Below are 18,444 nucleotides of genomic sequence, written 5' to 3' on the forward strand. Positions count from 1 at the left end.
TCCCAATCCATCTGTAGATGTAGAGATATGTCACCGGATCGTTCAAAACTTTGACCTGCTGGTGGCGCTAGAGGAAAAGTCAGGAGATCACCAAAGTCAATATGATTCATCCTCTGGGGACCATGAATGTCTGTACAACATTTAATGGCGATCCATCCAATAGTTGTTGAGATATTTCATTCCGGACCAAAGTGGTGGACTAATGTTTGTTTTTGTTTTAACGTTCTGAATCTCGTGGTCTTTAGTGTCCATGTGTGACGACTCATCGTCTGCTTAACACAACCTGTTTATTGTTATTGTTCCAGTTATTACTTTTCACTAAGTGTGTGGATCTGCCATAAATCTCTTTATTCGCATACCTCCAGGCCTGCTTACCCTCCCGCTCTCCACATTGAGCCGTCTCCTTGACAACACTAATTCCCACATGACCTTTTAGCCTTCATTTATAACTCACATGCTTCCATTGATCATAACCAGATGATACATGCCACACCTTTGCATGCTTACTAAAATGATAGACACAGTGTTGTAGCTATTTCTGATTATTATTTTTTTGTTTATTATGTTATGGTTACATACATTAATGTTATTACAAAGAGCAGCGTATTGCTGAATAACAGCATACGTCCTTTTTCCCTCAATCAAGGCCAAATCAAATCCTATAGAGAATAGATAAAATAGATATAAAATAGATCTTTATTATTCGGCTAAATGTAGTGTTATGTCAAAGCCAGGTTTTCTGAAGACTTGATTGTTGTTTAGATTTTCATAAAATGTGAGAAAATACTGTCTGTTACTGTTTTTCATATACTGCAAGAGTCAAAACAAGAGTCATGCTTGTCATTTTGACTAAATCTAGTCTTGACTTTATCTTGCTTAATTTGTCAAAAATTTAAGAAATAAAAAAAAAAATAAAAAAAAAAATAAATAAAAAAAAAAAATAATAATAATAATAATAATAAAAATAATAATACAAAATCAATCAGCTTTTAGTTATTTTAGTTTTAATTGCTCATAGAAGTTTGCAAAAAAAATCACAAATATAGTTTGATGGTTTAAAAAATAAAAAAGACAAAAGATTAAAAATGTAATGTTGTAATGTTGCAATATGACTTAAAAAGTATTAACATTACTTTCAATTATATCAAGCTGTTGCCACTGTGGCACAGACAATACCCTACTAATTAAAAATAAATAGGAATCTGAGCTCGGAGGACCTATTGAGAATATAATGTGGAATGAAATATATAATAAAGTTAATACCATCACTCATGTGAATAGTTGTAAAGACAGGGTAATGCATCCTTGCACATTTAGTGAGGATGCACCTTCCACAGGAGAATGGACAACGGGATTGAAGTTGTGTTGAAAATTGTGTATGACATGGAAACATTTTAAAAAATGTCATCTACCTAATTCAATTAATTTCTTGGATCATATGAAATGAAGTGAAACCAAACAGTTAGGTTCAAGGCTCAGCTTTATTGTCATTTTACAGCACATAATATAATGCAGCTGTAGCCTCCTCCGTGCTATGCACACAGAAAATGTATAAACAGGTAAAATATTTTATATTACAACTAAATAAGCAATAAAATAGAACAAATAGAATAAGTAGCGCTGAAAGAATGTCACTGTAATGTGCAAATTATGGTGCAAAGACTTGAATGAGGGTAGTGCAGATACATTCCCATTGTTGCAGGGACCCTATAAAAACCTTTTGCTGCCTTAAGCTTTCATTCCCCATTTAGATTTACAGAGACGACCTTGTAGCGAGTCTGTGTGTTAAAAAGCCGCCCTGTGTGGAAAAAGTAGCACCTTTGTCTCCGTTTTTACAGGACTTGCGATGCAGACTGTTGCATTCCTCACCTGCCACCCTGGAGCTGCTCACTGTTTGTCTCTGTTGTGTTGTCTCCTCCTGCATGTTTACTCAGGACTAACAGATGAACCCCCTCCTCACGGCCTGATAGATTATTTCACACCCTCCCCTCTGCATGCTTTATAACCAGTGAAGCAAATGGTTGCTTCTGTTCAGGTGAAAAGTTTGCTACGATGTGCTATTTTTCACAGCTTGATAAGAACACACATCTTGTCATGAAGCAAACACGCACACACTCCCTCCCCCTTACACTTGTTCACTCCTACTGATTTATATGCAAGCACACATTCCTTTACACACACACACACACACACACACACAGACATACACTCCCACACAAAAGTGGAGCTGCTTTAGGTTATAAATCTGATTAACGTCCAACCACTATGTTTACATCCTGCCTTCGCTCGAGGCAACTGATAGAGAGCAGCAGCTTCATGAATCTCATGAGACATTAGGTGAAGCCCCATACGTCTCCCTCTGTTAGCTCACAAACAGCCCATTTCTGCTTTTACCAGTGGACACGCAACCATTCGCCGGCCTCCAGCGGTCTTCAAACACATGCACACAGGACATTTACACCCATCATGAGTTTGGCATAAAATCAATAGTCACTTAAGGCACATTTCATTAGTAAGAAGATGAGCAGGACATGCTACACAGAGAGGAGATGAGCCTCTGAGCCCTACAGTCAATACTAACCCCTGACCCTTTCCTCCGTCCTGCCCTACCATCTTCCAGGGTTTTCCGTGGATTCAGCCATGGGGATAATGAGCCTCGGGGAGCTGACGTTCGTGGCGGGCGCACCTCGGGCCAATCACACCGGGGCAGTGGTGCTGCTGAAGAAGGACAACGTTTACCGGCTGGTGCCACAGCACATCTTCTGGGGGGAGGAGCTGGCGTCTTCATTTGGGTACTCGGTAGCTACGACGGATCTGAACAGGGACGGGTGAGGAAATGCTGGATGAGGAGACAGTCTGGATGATCATCATTACAGTAAATAGTCAGGGGTGAACAGTGGTGGAAGAAGTATTCAGTATTTTTACTTTCGTACATAAGTATTTCTAACAAGATGTACATTAAAAGTACAGTGTGTAGGAATTGGTGGCATCTAGTGGTGTGGTTGCAGATTGCAACCAACTGAGTACCCCTCCGCTCATACCTTTCCAAGACTGTGGTAATGCCTGGCTTAGAGGCCATCCTTACTATAGCAACACTACTTTAGGAGCAACGGAAGTCAGACGGTGGCTGGCGGTACCACGGTTTTGCACTCTGCGGCTCACGTTACCGCAGTTTCACAAGCGTGTCGGAGAACTACGGTGGCCTTCAGATAACGTAAAAACGCGAAAAGCTCTCTCTAGAGCCAGTGTTTGGTTTGTCCGTTCTGGGCTACTGTGGAAACATGGCAGACTCGGGGCAGAGGAGTCGCTCCATATGTAGATATGAAGGGCTCATTCTAAGCTCACGAAAACACAACGATTCTTAGTTTCAGGTGATTATACACTAATGAAAACATAGTTATGAATATTATATTCCATTTCTGCTAATAGATCCCCCGAAATGCTACACACTGGTCCTTTAAATGTCTAAAAGTACTTATTTCTATATCACGGAAGAATTATGACATTTACATATTACAGTACTTTACTGTAGCTGCTTTATATATCATTTTGTGTAGTTTAACATATGACAAGGCATCATATTTTATAAATTGACACACATGTTTTATATAAAATCTTAATCTGAAAAGTAACTAGTAACCATCGCTGTGAAATAAATGTTGTGGAGTGAAAAGCACAATAGTATGTATTATGTATGCCTTTGAAATGTAGAGGAACAGAAGTAGATAGTAGAATACAATGAAAATGAAAATACTTCAGTAAAGTACAAATACCTCAAACTCTCAAGTACAAGTATATAAATAAATGTACTTAGTTGTATTCTACCACTCAGGATAAAAGTAAATGGGATGTGGTGTATTTTAAAAAAAAATGGATCAGAGGTTCTAGGGTCTCACAAAAACTAAATCCAGTGTTATATTAATTTGTAATTCTCTGTTTCTGTCCGTATAGCTGGACAGATCTGATTGTTGGAGCTCCTAATTTCTTTGACCGTAAGGCAGAGATTGGTGGGGCTGTGTACGTGTACCTGAACCCCTTTGGTCACTGGGACGACCAGGCTCGGCCCATCCGTCTCAATGGGACCTACGACTCCATGTTTGGAATGACAGTCAGCAACGTAGGAGATCTGGACCAGGACGGGTACGGAGGTGAGAACAACGGGCTTTTTTTCACACAATTCATCATCAACTTATACTTTAATAACTTATAATACTTAACTTATAATATAACAATGGAAAGGGACTGATTCTGTTCAATTTCTACTGCTGTTGTTTGAAACAGAGGGGGATATCAGTGGTTTCAATCCAGTTAACATTCACAAAGTTTTACTTTCACTCACAATCATACTGTGGGTTCTGTTTTAAACCATTTAAATGTAAACTAAAAAATTATTTAATTGAATGTGTGCACACTTTAAACAGTTTTCAATCTGTGACCCGTATCTGTGCAGATATTGCTGTGGGGGCACCGTTTGATGGAGACGGCAAAGTTTTCATCTACAGAGGCTCAGATGCTGGAATTGAAACAAAACCTGCTCAGGTGAGTTTCATGCAACAGTTTAGGACTGAACCAACAGATGGAAGAAAGAATAATAAATAAAAAGACCAAAGGAATAATAAGAGAGTGACCGTCTGAATGAATAATGACTGATCAGTGTTTCTTATCCCACCAGGTGCTGGATGGTCGTGACTTTGATGTGAGACGTTTTGGATACTCCCTCTCAGGTGGTTTGGATATTGATAATAACCACTATCCAGATATTGCTGTGGGATCTCTTAATGACTCAGTGGTTCTCTTCAGGTGAGAAAATATTCATTTAAAAAAACCCAAATAAGATTGTCTATTTGATAACAACATGTGTTTGACATGAAACATAAAGGCCCAATGTTTAACTTTTACTGTTGGAAAATTCAGGATCAAATTCCAAAAGTTAAGCAGACATTAATGACACACATATACTCTCAGTTTGCATCATAAATCTTGTGTGCTATATGAATGTGAAATGGTTCATGACCTCTGGGCAGCTATTGTTAGATGTATATAACAGCATGCTGGAAACAGAGATCATTGTGGGTCCAGCATTATGAATATTGGGTGTCTTAACAATGGAGGTATACAGTATGTATTTTGTATATACTAGTGTATAGTATTTATACAGTTCCCTTTGTTAACACCTTATTTTGAAAACCGGACGTAGTCACACGCGATTACTTCCGCTATCTTCGCCAAGTCCGTCGCTAGCTCTGCCATCAGCTCTGTTCTCTTTATACATCCATGGTCAGCTCCATCGGGGACGTTTGAATTCATTTAACATAAATGTCAGTATATGGGTGCTCTACAGTTGTAGCGTCGGCCGATTTGACAACGGAGATGCGAGTGATGGCTGGCTTGCCCGCACGTTACCGCAATACGATAACGTTTCCTGTCTATGACAGAGTTAGCATGCAGCTTTAGCCATGATGTCTAGCTCTGCTTTTCCTGGTAAAATGTGAAACCCAAAGTGTTTCCATACTTTACTGTATGTGTAGTGTTTACCACTTTGGATTTAACATGTGAGGGCGCAATTCGTATCCACGCAGACCCTCCGTTGTTTTCTACATTATCGTTTTGGCTCACTGCAGCCGGCTGCGTTTTGTTTTGGTTGATGGATACGAAACAGATATGATGTCACGTTACTCTGACTACAACAATAAAAGCGATAACTTCCTTCTACCTCCACATAGACTTAAATTAAGCAAATATATCGATTCTGGGATTAAAAAATTCAATTTTAATTTAGTCATAATTGGTTGTACCTGACACACCTCTATGTGTTTTCGTGTGTCCCTAAGGTCTCGTCCAGTCGTCCATGTGGTCAGAGAAATACTAATCGACCCTCAATACATTGATCTGGAGCAGCACAACTGTAAGGGCAGAGAAGGAGTCTGGTAAGAACAGATAATGTGACAAATAATCCAGGATAACTGAACTAAACCCAGATTAACAAAAGACAAACCAGCTGTTAATGTACTTTTCTCTATGATTTTTTTTCTCACCTCAATCTAAAATACTGTTGTCGTTGTAAAAACAGATATTTATTTTCTCTCTCCACCGTCTGCCTTTTTTAGTGTGGAGGTCAAGGTCTGCTTCACCTTCACAGCCCACCCAGAACACTACTCACCACACATTAGTAAGTCACACCTCGCTTTTCAAGACTATTTCCTCTCACGTGGGACAGGAGTCTATTTACAGTGGAAAGTAACCTTATCTGTGGGGTAACATCAGACTTTATTTGGATTAAATCACAGCTGTGTAACACTGTATCCCCTCAGATGGGGACTTCGTATGAGTTCTGCCCCCGCTGGGCTCTTTAAGTGCTCTCTGTGTGTGTCCTGACATTTTTCAATCCCTCTATCTCTCTCCATGCATCATCCTCCTTTTTTTTTTACTCCCTTCAAGTCCTAGTGGTGCACTTTGAAGCAGACACCGAGCGCAGGAAGTTGGGCCTCCCGCACCGCGTCAACTTCCTGGGCCGCAGTTCGCTGGAGCCGGAGTACACTCAGACAGAAGAAGTGGAGCTACATGGGCAGCGTCACCTTGTGTGCACCACTGCTACCTTCCAGCTCCATGTCAGTACCTTAGATTAGACAATAACTGGTGGTTCTTGGTCTTGTTTTTTTTGTCTTTTATTTTAATCTGGTAGCAAAGTAATAGTAAAAGTGTACCATGTGTGTTTTGGCAATCTACATTTTGAGTTCCAGGGCATTAAACAGTTAACGTTTCATTCAATATTTTGACACAAAGAAGATGAAATGCTGCAAAAATCCAAGATACACACTCTTTCGCGTCACAAATAAACTCTTTGACCACATTTTCTTTCTCTGTTCATGCAGGAGAACATCCGTGACAAACTGCGTCCCATCTCCTTGGCGATAACGCACACTATCAAGACTGTGCCACCGCGCAGACACTCAGGTGCCAAGAGGCTGGAGAAGCTGGCGCCCATCCTGAGTGTTTCCCCCTCTAATACGCTGCACTCCGAGGTCTGTAACAAAAAGGAAGTAGAAGTATTTTATGGCTGGGATTAATTTTTATGGGCCACACTTGCCCGCAGATTACTTTATAAAGAAGTGGAGATTTATGAAACACTTCCCATCAACAGTTTTTTTTCTGCTGTAATTCAAGCTTGTCAATGCTCGTTAAAGCCAAAATATACTATATTCATATTACATATAAAACATATCGAGCTGAAAATGTAAGTCTGTTAACAACATACACATGAAGAATGAGATTTTTTTGTAGAAATTGACCCTGGATTGCTTGGTTTGTGTGGTTAAAAGATAATTCACACAGTTAAATGCTGCAGTGAGGATTAATTACTCATAGTTTACGATTTTCATAAATTAACTGAGATGTTTTTGAGTCATCATCCTTATTTTGGAGCCTTAAGCTGAATCACCTTCTTACCTCCTCCCACAAACATCCGCTGGCTCCATGGTTTTTCATCCCATGCAGTTTTTCTCCCTTGAACCCCAAATATCTGCTGCTTAAAGGGACAGTGTGTTTTGTGGGATCGCTTGGCAAAAATGGAATATAATGTTGATAACTATGTTTTCATTAGTGTATAATCACCTGATAATAAGAATCGTTGTGTTTTTGTTACCTTAGAATGGGACTTTAATATCTACGTAGGGAGAGAGTCCTCTTCATGGAGTCCGCAATGTTTCTACAGTAGCCCAGAACGGACAAACCAAACACTGGCTCTACAGAGAGACATTCACATGTTCGCGTCGGCCACCGTAGTTCTCCTACACGCTTGGCACACGGGAGAAGTTTCCTGCAACCTCACCGCTAGATGCCACCAGATCCTACAGAGTGCTCCTTTAATAGGCATTTTAAGCTCAATGATGAAGAAAAGTGTAACGCAATTGGGCTGCACCAAACAGTTATTTTTTTATTATTGATTAATCTGTAAATCAGAAAATATTCATATTTAAGAAGCTGGATCCAGGGATTTCTGTCACTTTTGCTTAAATATAACTTAATTGCTAATATAATGAACACATTTCAGCATTAATCATGCTACATAACATCATTTAATCTCGTTTTTAAAACCTAAACTTGATGTTGAATGCGCTTCGAGATTTAATAATCAACTTCACGTCTGTCTCCTTTACCCTCCGAAGGTGAACTTCCTGCGAGAAGGATGCGGCACCGACAGAATCTGCCAGAGCAACCTGAAGCTGGGCTACCAGTTTGGAACGCGACCCCTGAACTCCGACCTCTTCACCCCTCTGCCAAAGTTAGTGTCTGCAGAGCCCGCTCAGTGTGAGATGGTGGCCTTGATGATGCAAACTGTTGCCTAGCAACCTATAGCCACAACACAAACAATTGTTTGTATGCGGTGGTAATAACTTGTGTACGAATGTTAACCTTGAGGATATAATGCCTGGTTTACTGTCATGTTTCTTAAATTTATCTTTTGATACCAGCTGATAATAAAGTACCCTTCATAAGTTGTTATTGATGGATATATTAATGATTTCACATTATTTAATAATGATTTTTATATCTTATATCTTATATTCGTAAGCCTTTACAACAACGTTTAGGTTGCCAGGTTGTGAAAAGTTACAAATATTAGTTTCTCACTTTTTAGCAGTCAAGGGGAGATAAACATGTCATGTTGGAGCAGAATAAACACCAGCCAGAGGGATTCTGTAACTTATAAACCGTTAATAAAGAGGGACTTATTAGAGAGTGGTACTTTTCTTAATAAATCCTGATGGCTTATCATTATGTACCTGTTTTCCATCTCAATTCCCCGACCTCTTCATGTAGAGATGAGGATGATGTTCAGGTGTTCTCCCTGTCAGACCAGCGCTTGGTGGTGCTTGAGATCACCGTCACCAACACGCCCTCTGACCCCCTGCACCCTGACGAGGACGGAGATGACGCCCACGCCGCTCAGCTGCTCATCTCCATCCCAAACACTCTGTCGTATGCCGGCTCCAGGGTCCCACCACAAGTATGGGCTCTAATGAGAAAAAGCTTTTTTTCCTTGGCGTTGAGGTGCATTCATTAACTAGAAACATGTTTTGATTTTTCGCTGATGGTGTTTGTTTGCTATCCTGACTCGCTGTAGATGAGATGCCAAGCGAACCAGAATGGCTCCCAAGTTGAATGTGACCTGGGAAACCCTGTGAAACGAGATACTAAGGTACGGAAACAAAGCAGTTAAAGCTTGGAGGACTGTCAGGATTAAAAGATGCAATTTATCATCATAAAAATATATATTGATACCTTTTGATAATTCTTTCATACAGTGTGAAACAAAATCATCATAATTTCAGCATTAAGTGTCATTAAGTGTAATGAAATATCACTTTATGTGTTGCTTTTTCAGCTGAAATTCACCATCAACTTGAGCACGTCTAACATCACGATTGAGACCACTGAGTTGACAGCAGATCTCTTAATGACAACGTAAGCCCTCTACATCTCTTCTTGATGGATTAGCATCTTATTGCCCTCACATCAGGCTTTGAATATTTAAGATATTGGACAGTTGATCACAGTGTTTGTTTGTGTTTGTTTTGTCCCCAGCATCAGTGAGCAGCCTGAACTGGCACCAGTCACAGCGTTTGCTAAAGTTGTGATAGAGCTCCCTCTGTCTGTCAGTGGGTGAGTAAAACCTTCATCAATGCATGTGGCACAGAAAGGCTGCTTTATCTTAGCTTAGCTTACTTAAACCCTTAACATACACGTTTCTCTTTGGTGTCCTTTAGCTTGTTGTGACTGACAACTCTTCATTGAACTCTTCATATATGATGTTTACACTAAGATATTCAAGATATAATAAGCATCGTTTTTAGGACTGCAACCAACGATTATTTTCATTGTCAATAAATCTGTAGATTATTTTGTCGATTAATTGATTAGTTGTTTGGTCTATAAAATGACAGAAAATTGTGAAAAAATGTTGATCTGTGTCCTCAAATGTCTTGTTTTGTCCAGAACTCAAATATATTCAGTTTACTGTCATAGAGGAGTAAAGAAACCAGAAAATATTCACATTTCAGAAGCTGGAATCAGATAATTTTGACTTTTTTTTCTTAAAAAATTACTCAAACCGATTAAACAATTATCAAAATAGTTGCCGATTAATTTAATAGTTGACAAGTAATCAATTGATTGTTGCAGCGCTAATCATTTATACACATATCCACAAAATTGTGCCTCAAATATTTGTTGGAAATTTTGGGATCTTTTTAAGAATTGAAAACAAAGCTCTGCTGGATTTAACAATGTACATGCATGAGTTTGAGTAAAAAAAAATCATCTTGCTCTCTAGCAGTTATTAGAGACTTGCTATTATCCCAGGTTTGCTTGCAGTCTTGGACTTTACAGCTACTGTGCCCAGTAAACAGATATCTGCTGTATGAAGCTGTGTGAGTGTGTCTGCAGCTGTCTGACCCACTGATGTGATCCTGTTTTTTTTACTGTAGGCTCGCTCGTCCTCACCAGCTGTTCTTCAGTGGGTCAGTGAGGGGAGAGAGTGCCATGACCAGTCTGGAGGACATCGGCAGCCCCGTAGACTTTGAGTTTGTGGTGAGGAACCAGTGTGTGTATGTGTATGTGTGTGTGTGTGTGTGTGTGTGTGTGCAGGACCCCTGTATGTGTGTTTTGATTGGCGTGTGGACCAAGGTTATAATAGTTTTTCAATTTCCATTAGTTTTTATTTTATTTTATTTTTGTCTTTTCAATTTCATTTTATTTTAGTTTTAGTTAGTTTTCAGAGTGTTTACTAGTTTTAGTTTAGTTTCAGTTTTTCAGAAAGGTTTATTTTTATTTTTTTATATTTATTTTTAGTTTTACAGTAGTTTTAGTGTGTTTTTGCTATAATGTCATTGTCTCAGAAGTATGTAGCTATATACATACAAAATACATGGCTGGAGAACTGTATAGGAATGGCCATAATGTATGATCTTCCTGCTACTTTAGTGTCCGATGTGAAACAATTGCAGTATAGCACCATCTCCTGGAAGGTCAAGTCTGTTCACTTTCTGTGGTTGATTGTCATGAAAGTTGACTACCGTAAAAAAAGGAAATTGAAATGAATTTATGTTAATTTTTACATTAGTTTTATTAGTTTTTAACCAGACAATATCATTTCAGTTTAATTTTTCTTAAAGGATATAGTTTTCATTTTCACTACTTATTTTCATTTTAGTTTTAGTTTACTATAATAACCCTGGTGTGGACACAGGTGAGCGGCGTCTGACACATCATGGCTAAAGGAAGACGCACATCTTAATATAATCTGTGTTATATTCTTTTGTCCGTCAGGTTTCTAATCCCGGCCAACCTCTGCAGACGCTCGGCTCGGCCTTCCTCAACATCATGTGGCCTAACGAGTTGGCCAATGGGAAGTGGCTCCTGTATCCTGCCAGCTTGACGTTTGAAGGTCACCCAGACACAAAGTGCACTCAAGCAGGGGCCTTGAATCCTCTGAAGCTGCACAGCTCCTCATCTGCAGAACTCCCACAGCTGGCCAATCTCAGGGTAATAACCCATGCTATGAAATGTTATTTTAACACAATCAATAAATACGTCGCACTCAGTCTGCATCCACGATTAAGGCCACAGAAGATGAGGTTGATTAATGTTGCTAAAGTGAGTGATCTCTCAGTGGCAGTTAAGAGCTGGTTAAATTCTTTTCACAGCTTCAGTGCTTCCTTTCCTTATCTCATTTAGCTCAGGAGTCTCAGGTCCATCCTGTCCATCATTTGTGAATTGGGATTGTTTTACTTTAGCAATTAACAATTCACAACGTGGGTATTCTGGACAACTTTTAGTTCAATCTCAATTTTAATGTTAGTTGGGTTTGCTATTAACAAAGGTAGTTTTTAGGTGAAAAAAAACATACAATGCAATAGTAAACCTCTTCATTAGGTCTATGTTCTCCTTTCTTATTCACAGTGCGTCTGGCTGTAGAGAATTAAAGATTTTGTGCTGGAAATGTATATATATATATATATATATATATATATATATATGTATATGTAAATGTATATGTATGTATGTAATAATAAATATACTGTAAATATACAGTATTTGTTAGATGACAAAAACACTCCTTTTCCTCCTTACATATAAAGTATTTTCCATCCAGTTAAAAGAAAAGTGGTTCAAAAGGAGAGCATTTTTGGATGTAGCTGCATGTAAAGTTACATGTGGTTGTCAAGACTTTGACGGCAACATCTTGTTCTACATTTCTACACCGCTACATCATGTACCACACTGATGCTTTTTGTGGAGCATAACTCAACCATTTTTAGAGACTGATCTATCTCTACCTGTATGAATGTGTCACTTCCATCAGGCTGGGCGAACGCGGCGTTCCCACCCAGAGGAGGAAGGTCAAGTGAAGACAAAAGGCAGCGTGGGACGAACCACCCCAGCTGTGGCGGCTTCAGAGAGACGCAAGTCTCTCAAACTGGTAAGAGGGAAAGAAAAACACAGATTGCACAAAAGAAGAGATGCAGGCTTTGTTACTTTTGCTTTTCACTGCTTTTTATAGCTGCTTTCATCTGTCTCCAGTCCATTTGAAAGTGCTCAGCTGTCGTTTCTTCTTCCAGGACTGTCTCTTGGGGTCGGCACATTGTGTTCTGTTTCAGTGTCCCCTCCACAGCTTCTCCGGTCAGGCCGTCCTCAAGATCCACGCCAGACTGTGGAACAGCAGCTTCATAGAGGTACAAAAGACCCTGTAATCATTACATCAGCACCTTAGTGCACAGTACTCTACCTCTCAGCTTCACTCCAGCTGTTACAGCTGCTGCTGCTCACATTGAATGCAAGTGAATGAATGATAACTGCAGCAAGCGATCACAAGAAGTTTGATGTTAAGGCTGGCAGCAAACTGTGAACACAGCTGTCAGCTTTGACCACTGAATCACCTGCAGCTGCCCGTTTGATATTCAGTGGGAGATCCAAGAGTAGCAAGAAATATACAACATATATGGTGTTTTTCCTTGAACATCAAATTCATTTTTTTTAGATGGCAGTTTTCTTCTGTGGTTTGACTTATTTCCACATTAATCAAGATGTTGGCGCAGAACCTATTACTTATTAATATATGTCGAGTTCAGTGTGTGTGTGCTAAAATAGAAAATGCTTTATAGGAAGAAAAAAAGACTGGGATTTATATTTGTACAATGTGTCTAAAAAGGTTCATTCAAAGGTTAATTCAGCGTTCAACATTAATGTTTTGTTTCACTTACCCGAAGTCAATTTTTACCTGCCCCTATATAAATTGTTTTATTTATTAGCGGTTATCAAATAACAACAAAGACCAAAGTTAATTGTCACGTTTAATATTTATTTATGTAATTTAATCCAGAGTTTCACCCACATCCTCCAACGTCACCCAACTAAACTCCTGTTTTTAGGATAATTGAAATGCTCACTTTCAGCTCATAAACTTTAAAAACTTTTCAATTTTCTTGCTACTGCTGTGTCTGGACAGAGATGAGAAGGAAGTGGGATGGATCACTCCTTAACTACATCCATCATCAGCTACGGAAAAATAAATGTGTTTAATTCTTTAATCGGGCAAGTGAATTGCTACATTTACTAGCCAGAAGTAGCATTTAACTTACCCCGGGCATGCGGGAAATCCTTATTGTTGTGCCCTGTCATTTCACAGGAACTTTAAGAGCTGTTTCTGAATGAACAGTTTATGTATTTATGTTTATGTTCCTTTTTCTGTCTGTCAGGAGTTTCCAGCAGCCAGTGCTCTGGAGCTGCTGGTCAGAGCCAACATCACTGTGAAGTCCAGCATCAAACACCTGGTCCTCAAGGATGCTGCTGCACAGGTACGCAGCACATACCACAACACGTATCCTCAAACATTTTACTTAAATTTTGTTCACTAAGTGTTGGGTACTAAATGTCTCTTTGATATGTTTTTTTTTAGGGCTTTCAATGTTAATGTGATAATAACGCGTTAACGCAAATTTGTTTTAACGCCACAAATTTGTTTAACGCATTAACACAACTTTTGATTTTTAATTAACCTCTTAAAATGTTCAGAGTCCATGTAAAGACCTGGTTAAATAGGTTAAATAATGCTTCAAACTTACACTAAAGTTTGGCGAGGAAAAACTGGCTTGGCCATTTTCAAAGGGGTCCCTTGACCTCTGACCTCAAGATATGTGAATGAAAATGGGTTCTATGGGTACCCACGAGTCTCCCCTTTACAGACATGCCCACTTTATGATAATCACATGCAGTTTGGGGCAAGTCATAGTCAAGTCAGCACACTGACACACTGACAGCTGTTGTTGCCTGTTGGGTTTGAGTTTGCCATGTTATGATTTGAGCATATTGTTTTATGCTAAATGCAGTACCTGTGAGGGTTTCTGGACAATATCTGTCATTGTTTTGTGTGTTAATTGATTTCTAATAATAAATATATACATACATTTGCATAAAGCAGCATATTTGTCCACTCCCATGTTGATAAGAGTATTAAATACTTGTTGTTCCCTTTAATGTACATTTTGAACAGATACAAATGTGTGATTAATTTGCAATGAATCACAATTAACTATGGACAATCATACGATTAATTGTGTTTAATTGTTTTTTTTCATATAAATTGGCAGCACCTTTTACTTGTACTCTTTTTAAATACACCTATTATCATTACAGGCATGTGTGACTGACTCACTGATTAATTCAGCAGTGATATTTGTTCTTGTAATTTTGCATTTCCATTGCATTCTCCCTTCCTCTCCAGGTACCAGTGATGATCTATCCTGAGCCTGGTCTCGTTGACCAGTACCTGATCCCCTGGTGGATCATCCTCATAGCCGTCCTGGCAGGCATCCTGCTGCTGACTCTGCTGGTCTGCATACTGTGGAAGGTAACACACACACAGGATAACTGACTGTCACTGCATAACACTTGTACTCTCTATAGGCCTTCTTGTTCTATGTTTCAAAGTCCCAAAATGTATAAAGATTCGCTCTATTAGATTCAGATTCAGCCTGTGAGAGGTCTTTATAGTTTAATTGACTTCATCCCTGTCACCCCACTGGCCATTACTCTGGCATTTTCTCATCACTTTCCATGGTAGTCCAATGATTTCTATCCACTTTGTTCTGTCCTGTAATCATTTTATTCCTTCCAGCTCACTCTCATCTCTTCCTTTCCTCTTTTGTGTGTCCTCTGTGTGTCCTCCCTTTTGTTTTGTCTCCTCTCACTTCCATCTGGGGACTCTCTATCCTTAAACCCCCTCTTCTCTTTCATTTCCCATCTTATTTTCTCCTATTTTACTTTCCCTTTGGTGATCTGTCGCCCAGTGTGGGTTCTTCAAACGCAGTGAGCAGCGCCCGCACTATGACACGGAGTACTACCGCGCCCATTTGGGGGTCCAACCCTCGGAGGCGGAGAAGCAGGCATCAGAAGAACTATAATATAAAAAACTATTATTTCACTCTGGCCTGCTCTCCCCTCCACCTCCCCCTCCAAGCGGTAAAAATACTCAATCGCTTTGTTCCTCGATGCACTCTGGTGTGGCTGCTGTTGTTCATTACACTGTGAAATATTACCATATTTTGGCACAATTAATAACAAAAACACACAGATGTGATATTATAGCTTTGGGAGGGGATTAACGTTTAATCTGTGCTCATTGAACACCATCCAGCCAACTCTCCATCAGAGCTTTTCAGATGCCTGCTGTGCTGTGTGTTGTGCCTCTTGCTGTGTAGACTTCACAGTTTAATCATCTACACTTGTTCATTCTGGCACCCGTCTATGGAGACTGTTCATTTTCATCTATTAATACCTGCATCTCATGATCAACTGGCTTTTTTTCAGGTGCCAGAATTAACTTGTCATTAATATCAACAGGTGTTTTTGTTCACATGAATGTGTTTCTTAATGGCACTTTGGCAGCGTGTTGGCGTGTTAATCGAGGACACTTGAGACTGATGCTGAATTTGAGATGTGGAGCATGTGGATGTGCTTTTTATTAAATTGTCACTTTGACTGCACAAGGTCGTCAGATCATTTTCCTTCTCTTCTGTCAGAGATGAACTAGTAAAGACTACTTTAATGGAATAAATTAGATTTTATGCATCTCTTACAAGGCATGATATAAAGTGGTGCAGGGATGATGTGTTTTTGTAGGCCAACCAGGAAGTTAATAGCATCGCCCCGGTTCCCTTGACAAAAAAAACAATGAGATTTTTCCATTGAGTTTTGGATTATTGCAGAAAATAAGCTCTGTGGCAAACAAACATTTGATACTCACAAGTTTTGTTGCACAAAATAATCTCCACAAATGAACACCACTTTTATGATTTTTGAAGCATAAATGCAATCACCAGAAGTAAAAAGCTAACGTTAGACTATAAACGAACTACACCATGGTCGCATGAGCGCGAGAATACACAACGAGGCTGTAAAGGCGGACGAGTCGCCGTGATGACGTTTAAGGTCTCATTTAGCCACTTGTTAGAAACTGCCTTTTTTAAGACACGTGTAAGCTTTAAAGTTCATGAGTCAGATATTTACTGATGTATTTCATTTGTAGAACAAAATGTTAAAATCTCTTCAGCTTGTGTTAACCACAGACCTTATTTAACTAAAAAACCCGTTCAAACCCCATTGACTTCAAGACGAGAGAACCAGAAGTGCTGAAATGCTAACTCATTTCTGGGTTTTAGGACTCATTCCTGCACCACTCTATTGGAAAGTGAAACCAATGAAAGGGCAATCAAATGCACGTGATTTGCTGTGGCGTTCTTATATACAGTATATGACACCAGTTAATTATTATTTTTTTCCTGTCTTCCTCTATCTGCACTCCCTTCCTGTTCTCCTCTCTCCTGTGCCGACAGTGTGGCTTCTTCCAACGGGCCACCTACAAAGACAAACTGCCTCAGTACCACGCAGTGAAGATTCCTCGCGAGGACCGGCCACAGTTCCAGACTGAGAAGTCAGGAGCCATCCATAAAAAGGAATGGGCCACGCACTGGAGCGACGGGACCTCGTAACCCGCTTTGAAGCACTGACTGACTGAATTCATTCAAATCACCACGTGTGGCACTCATTCTGTCTGCATTGGAAGTAACGGACTAAAAGAAGTGCACATAGACTGAGATCACGACATCGTGTGCACTCTGTACTGTGTCAGTACTTTCATATTGGTGGCCTGTTACACTGTGACTGGATCTATACTCTTCTCCATGCTGTATTCCGCTGAAGACCGGCCTTGCATAGTCTATTTCTACTGTGCATCTATATCAGTGTGTTACGGTTAATACTGAAGGCCAGGAACAATATTAGAACCAGTCTAGTTGCTCACTATGCTTTACAGCCTGCAGGAGGAGCGCTGATGATGGACAAGGGAGGACAGAAAATCACAACTCGAAGACATGCATGAATGCACAAACATACAGTATAATCTTAGATGCATACAGATACACTGGACATTGTTGATGAAGAAGCCACTGCCCTGTGACAAAGACTACTTTTTGCCTTAACTACTGTAAGACTGACGACTGATGTGGGCAATGAAAAAAAATGCATTTTTTTTATATATAAATGATGTTTTGTGATTTCCTTTTAGTTAGTACTGGTAAACATTGGGAAATGTCAGTATGTACAGTTAGATATCAGTTCAGTAATATGTTGCAGAACACTGAATGTGTTGTCGTCTGGGCTTGTCTACGGCTCTGGCAATAAGTTCCCCTGATGGTTTTTGTATGTCCTTATTCAAGGAAGAGAAACGCCTTTTTGTGTCAATATCTTTTTCACTTTTTGTTAACATGTCAGTCAGATGTACTTTAGGGTACATCTATAGTTTATTGCCTGAGTGAACTTGAATAAGAACAAAAAAAACACAATATAACCTATGACAGCCATAACACTGTAGTTGCATGAAACCAAATATATAAGAAAAGCGAGGCAATATTTAAAATATGGTCTGCACATTTGCAGTGTAAGCATTTAAATTCCTGAGCCAGTGTATAAAAGGATTACAGCTACAACGATTAATCGATTAGTTGTCAAATATTTAAATTAATTGATTAGTTGTCAAATATTTAAATTAATCGCCAACTATTTTGATAATCGATTAACCGATTTGAGTAATTTTTTAAGAAAAAAAAAAGCCAAAATTCTCAGATTCCAGCTTCTTAAATGTGAATATTTTCTGGTTTCTTTACTCCTCTATGACAGTAAACTGAATATCTTTGAGTTGTTGACAAACAAGACATTTGAGGACGTCATCTAGGGCTTTGATCGACATATTTCACAATTTTCTGACATTTATAGACCAAACAACTAATAAATTAATCAAGAAAATAGTCAACAGGTTAATCAACAATGAAAATAATCATTAGTTGCAGCCCTAAAAAGGATAATGTGTGAAACATGGTCTCAAATTAA

The 18,444-nt window shown here is 39.3% G+C and overlaps 1 protein-coding gene across 3 annotated transcripts in view; it reads left to right on the top strand.

The window, feature by feature from the left end:
* The window catches only part of itga7 (integrin, alpha 7), a 40,668-nt gene extending 22,691 nt beyond the window's left edge, over positions 1-17,977 (top strand). For 2 of the 3 annotated variants that reach the window (XM_037773634.1, XM_037773644.1), the window contains exons 6-25: positions 2,621-2,828; positions 3,952-4,148; positions 4,451-4,539; positions 4,673-4,800; positions 5,832-5,927; positions 6,108-6,169; positions 6,439-6,608; positions 6,873-7,022; positions 8,166-8,281; positions 8,821-9,007; positions 9,125-9,199; positions 9,386-9,465; positions 9,586-9,663; positions 10,488-10,590; positions 11,329-11,544; positions 12,365-12,481; positions 12,621-12,734; positions 13,758-13,856; positions 14,783-14,908; positions 16,893-17,977. In XM_037773634.1, the coding sequence (XP_037629562.1) occupies positions 2,621-2,828; positions 3,952-4,148; positions 4,451-4,539; positions 4,673-4,800; positions 5,832-5,927; positions 6,108-6,169; positions 6,439-6,608; positions 6,873-7,022; positions 8,166-8,281; positions 8,821-9,007; positions 9,125-9,199; positions 9,386-9,465; positions 9,586-9,663; positions 10,488-10,590; positions 11,329-11,544; positions 12,365-12,481; positions 12,621-12,734; positions 13,758-13,856; positions 14,783-14,908; positions 16,893-17,048 (2,567 nt within the window). In that variant the 3' untranslated portion in view covers positions 17,049-17,977. Of the gene's footprint in view, positions 1-2,620; positions 2,829-3,951; positions 4,149-4,450; positions 4,540-4,672; positions 4,801-5,831; positions 5,928-6,107; positions 6,170-6,438; positions 6,609-6,872; positions 7,023-8,165; positions 8,282-8,820; positions 9,008-9,124; positions 9,200-9,385; positions 9,466-9,585; positions 9,664-10,487; positions 10,591-11,328; positions 11,545-12,364; positions 12,482-12,620; positions 12,735-13,757; positions 13,857-14,782; positions 14,909-15,347; positions 15,520-16,892 lie in introns of all 3 variants that reach the window. The other variant, XR_005207379.1, reaches the window with a different exon arrangement.
* Positions 17,978-18,444: the final 467 nt, after the last annotated feature.

This window comes from Sebastes umbrosus, chromosome 1, assembly GCF_015220745.1.
Source record: "Sebastes umbrosus isolate fSebUmb1 chromosome 1, fSebUmb1.pri, whole genome shotgun sequence".
NCBI lineage: Eukaryota > Metazoa > Chordata > Actinopteri > Perciformes > Sebastidae > Sebastes > Sebastes umbrosus.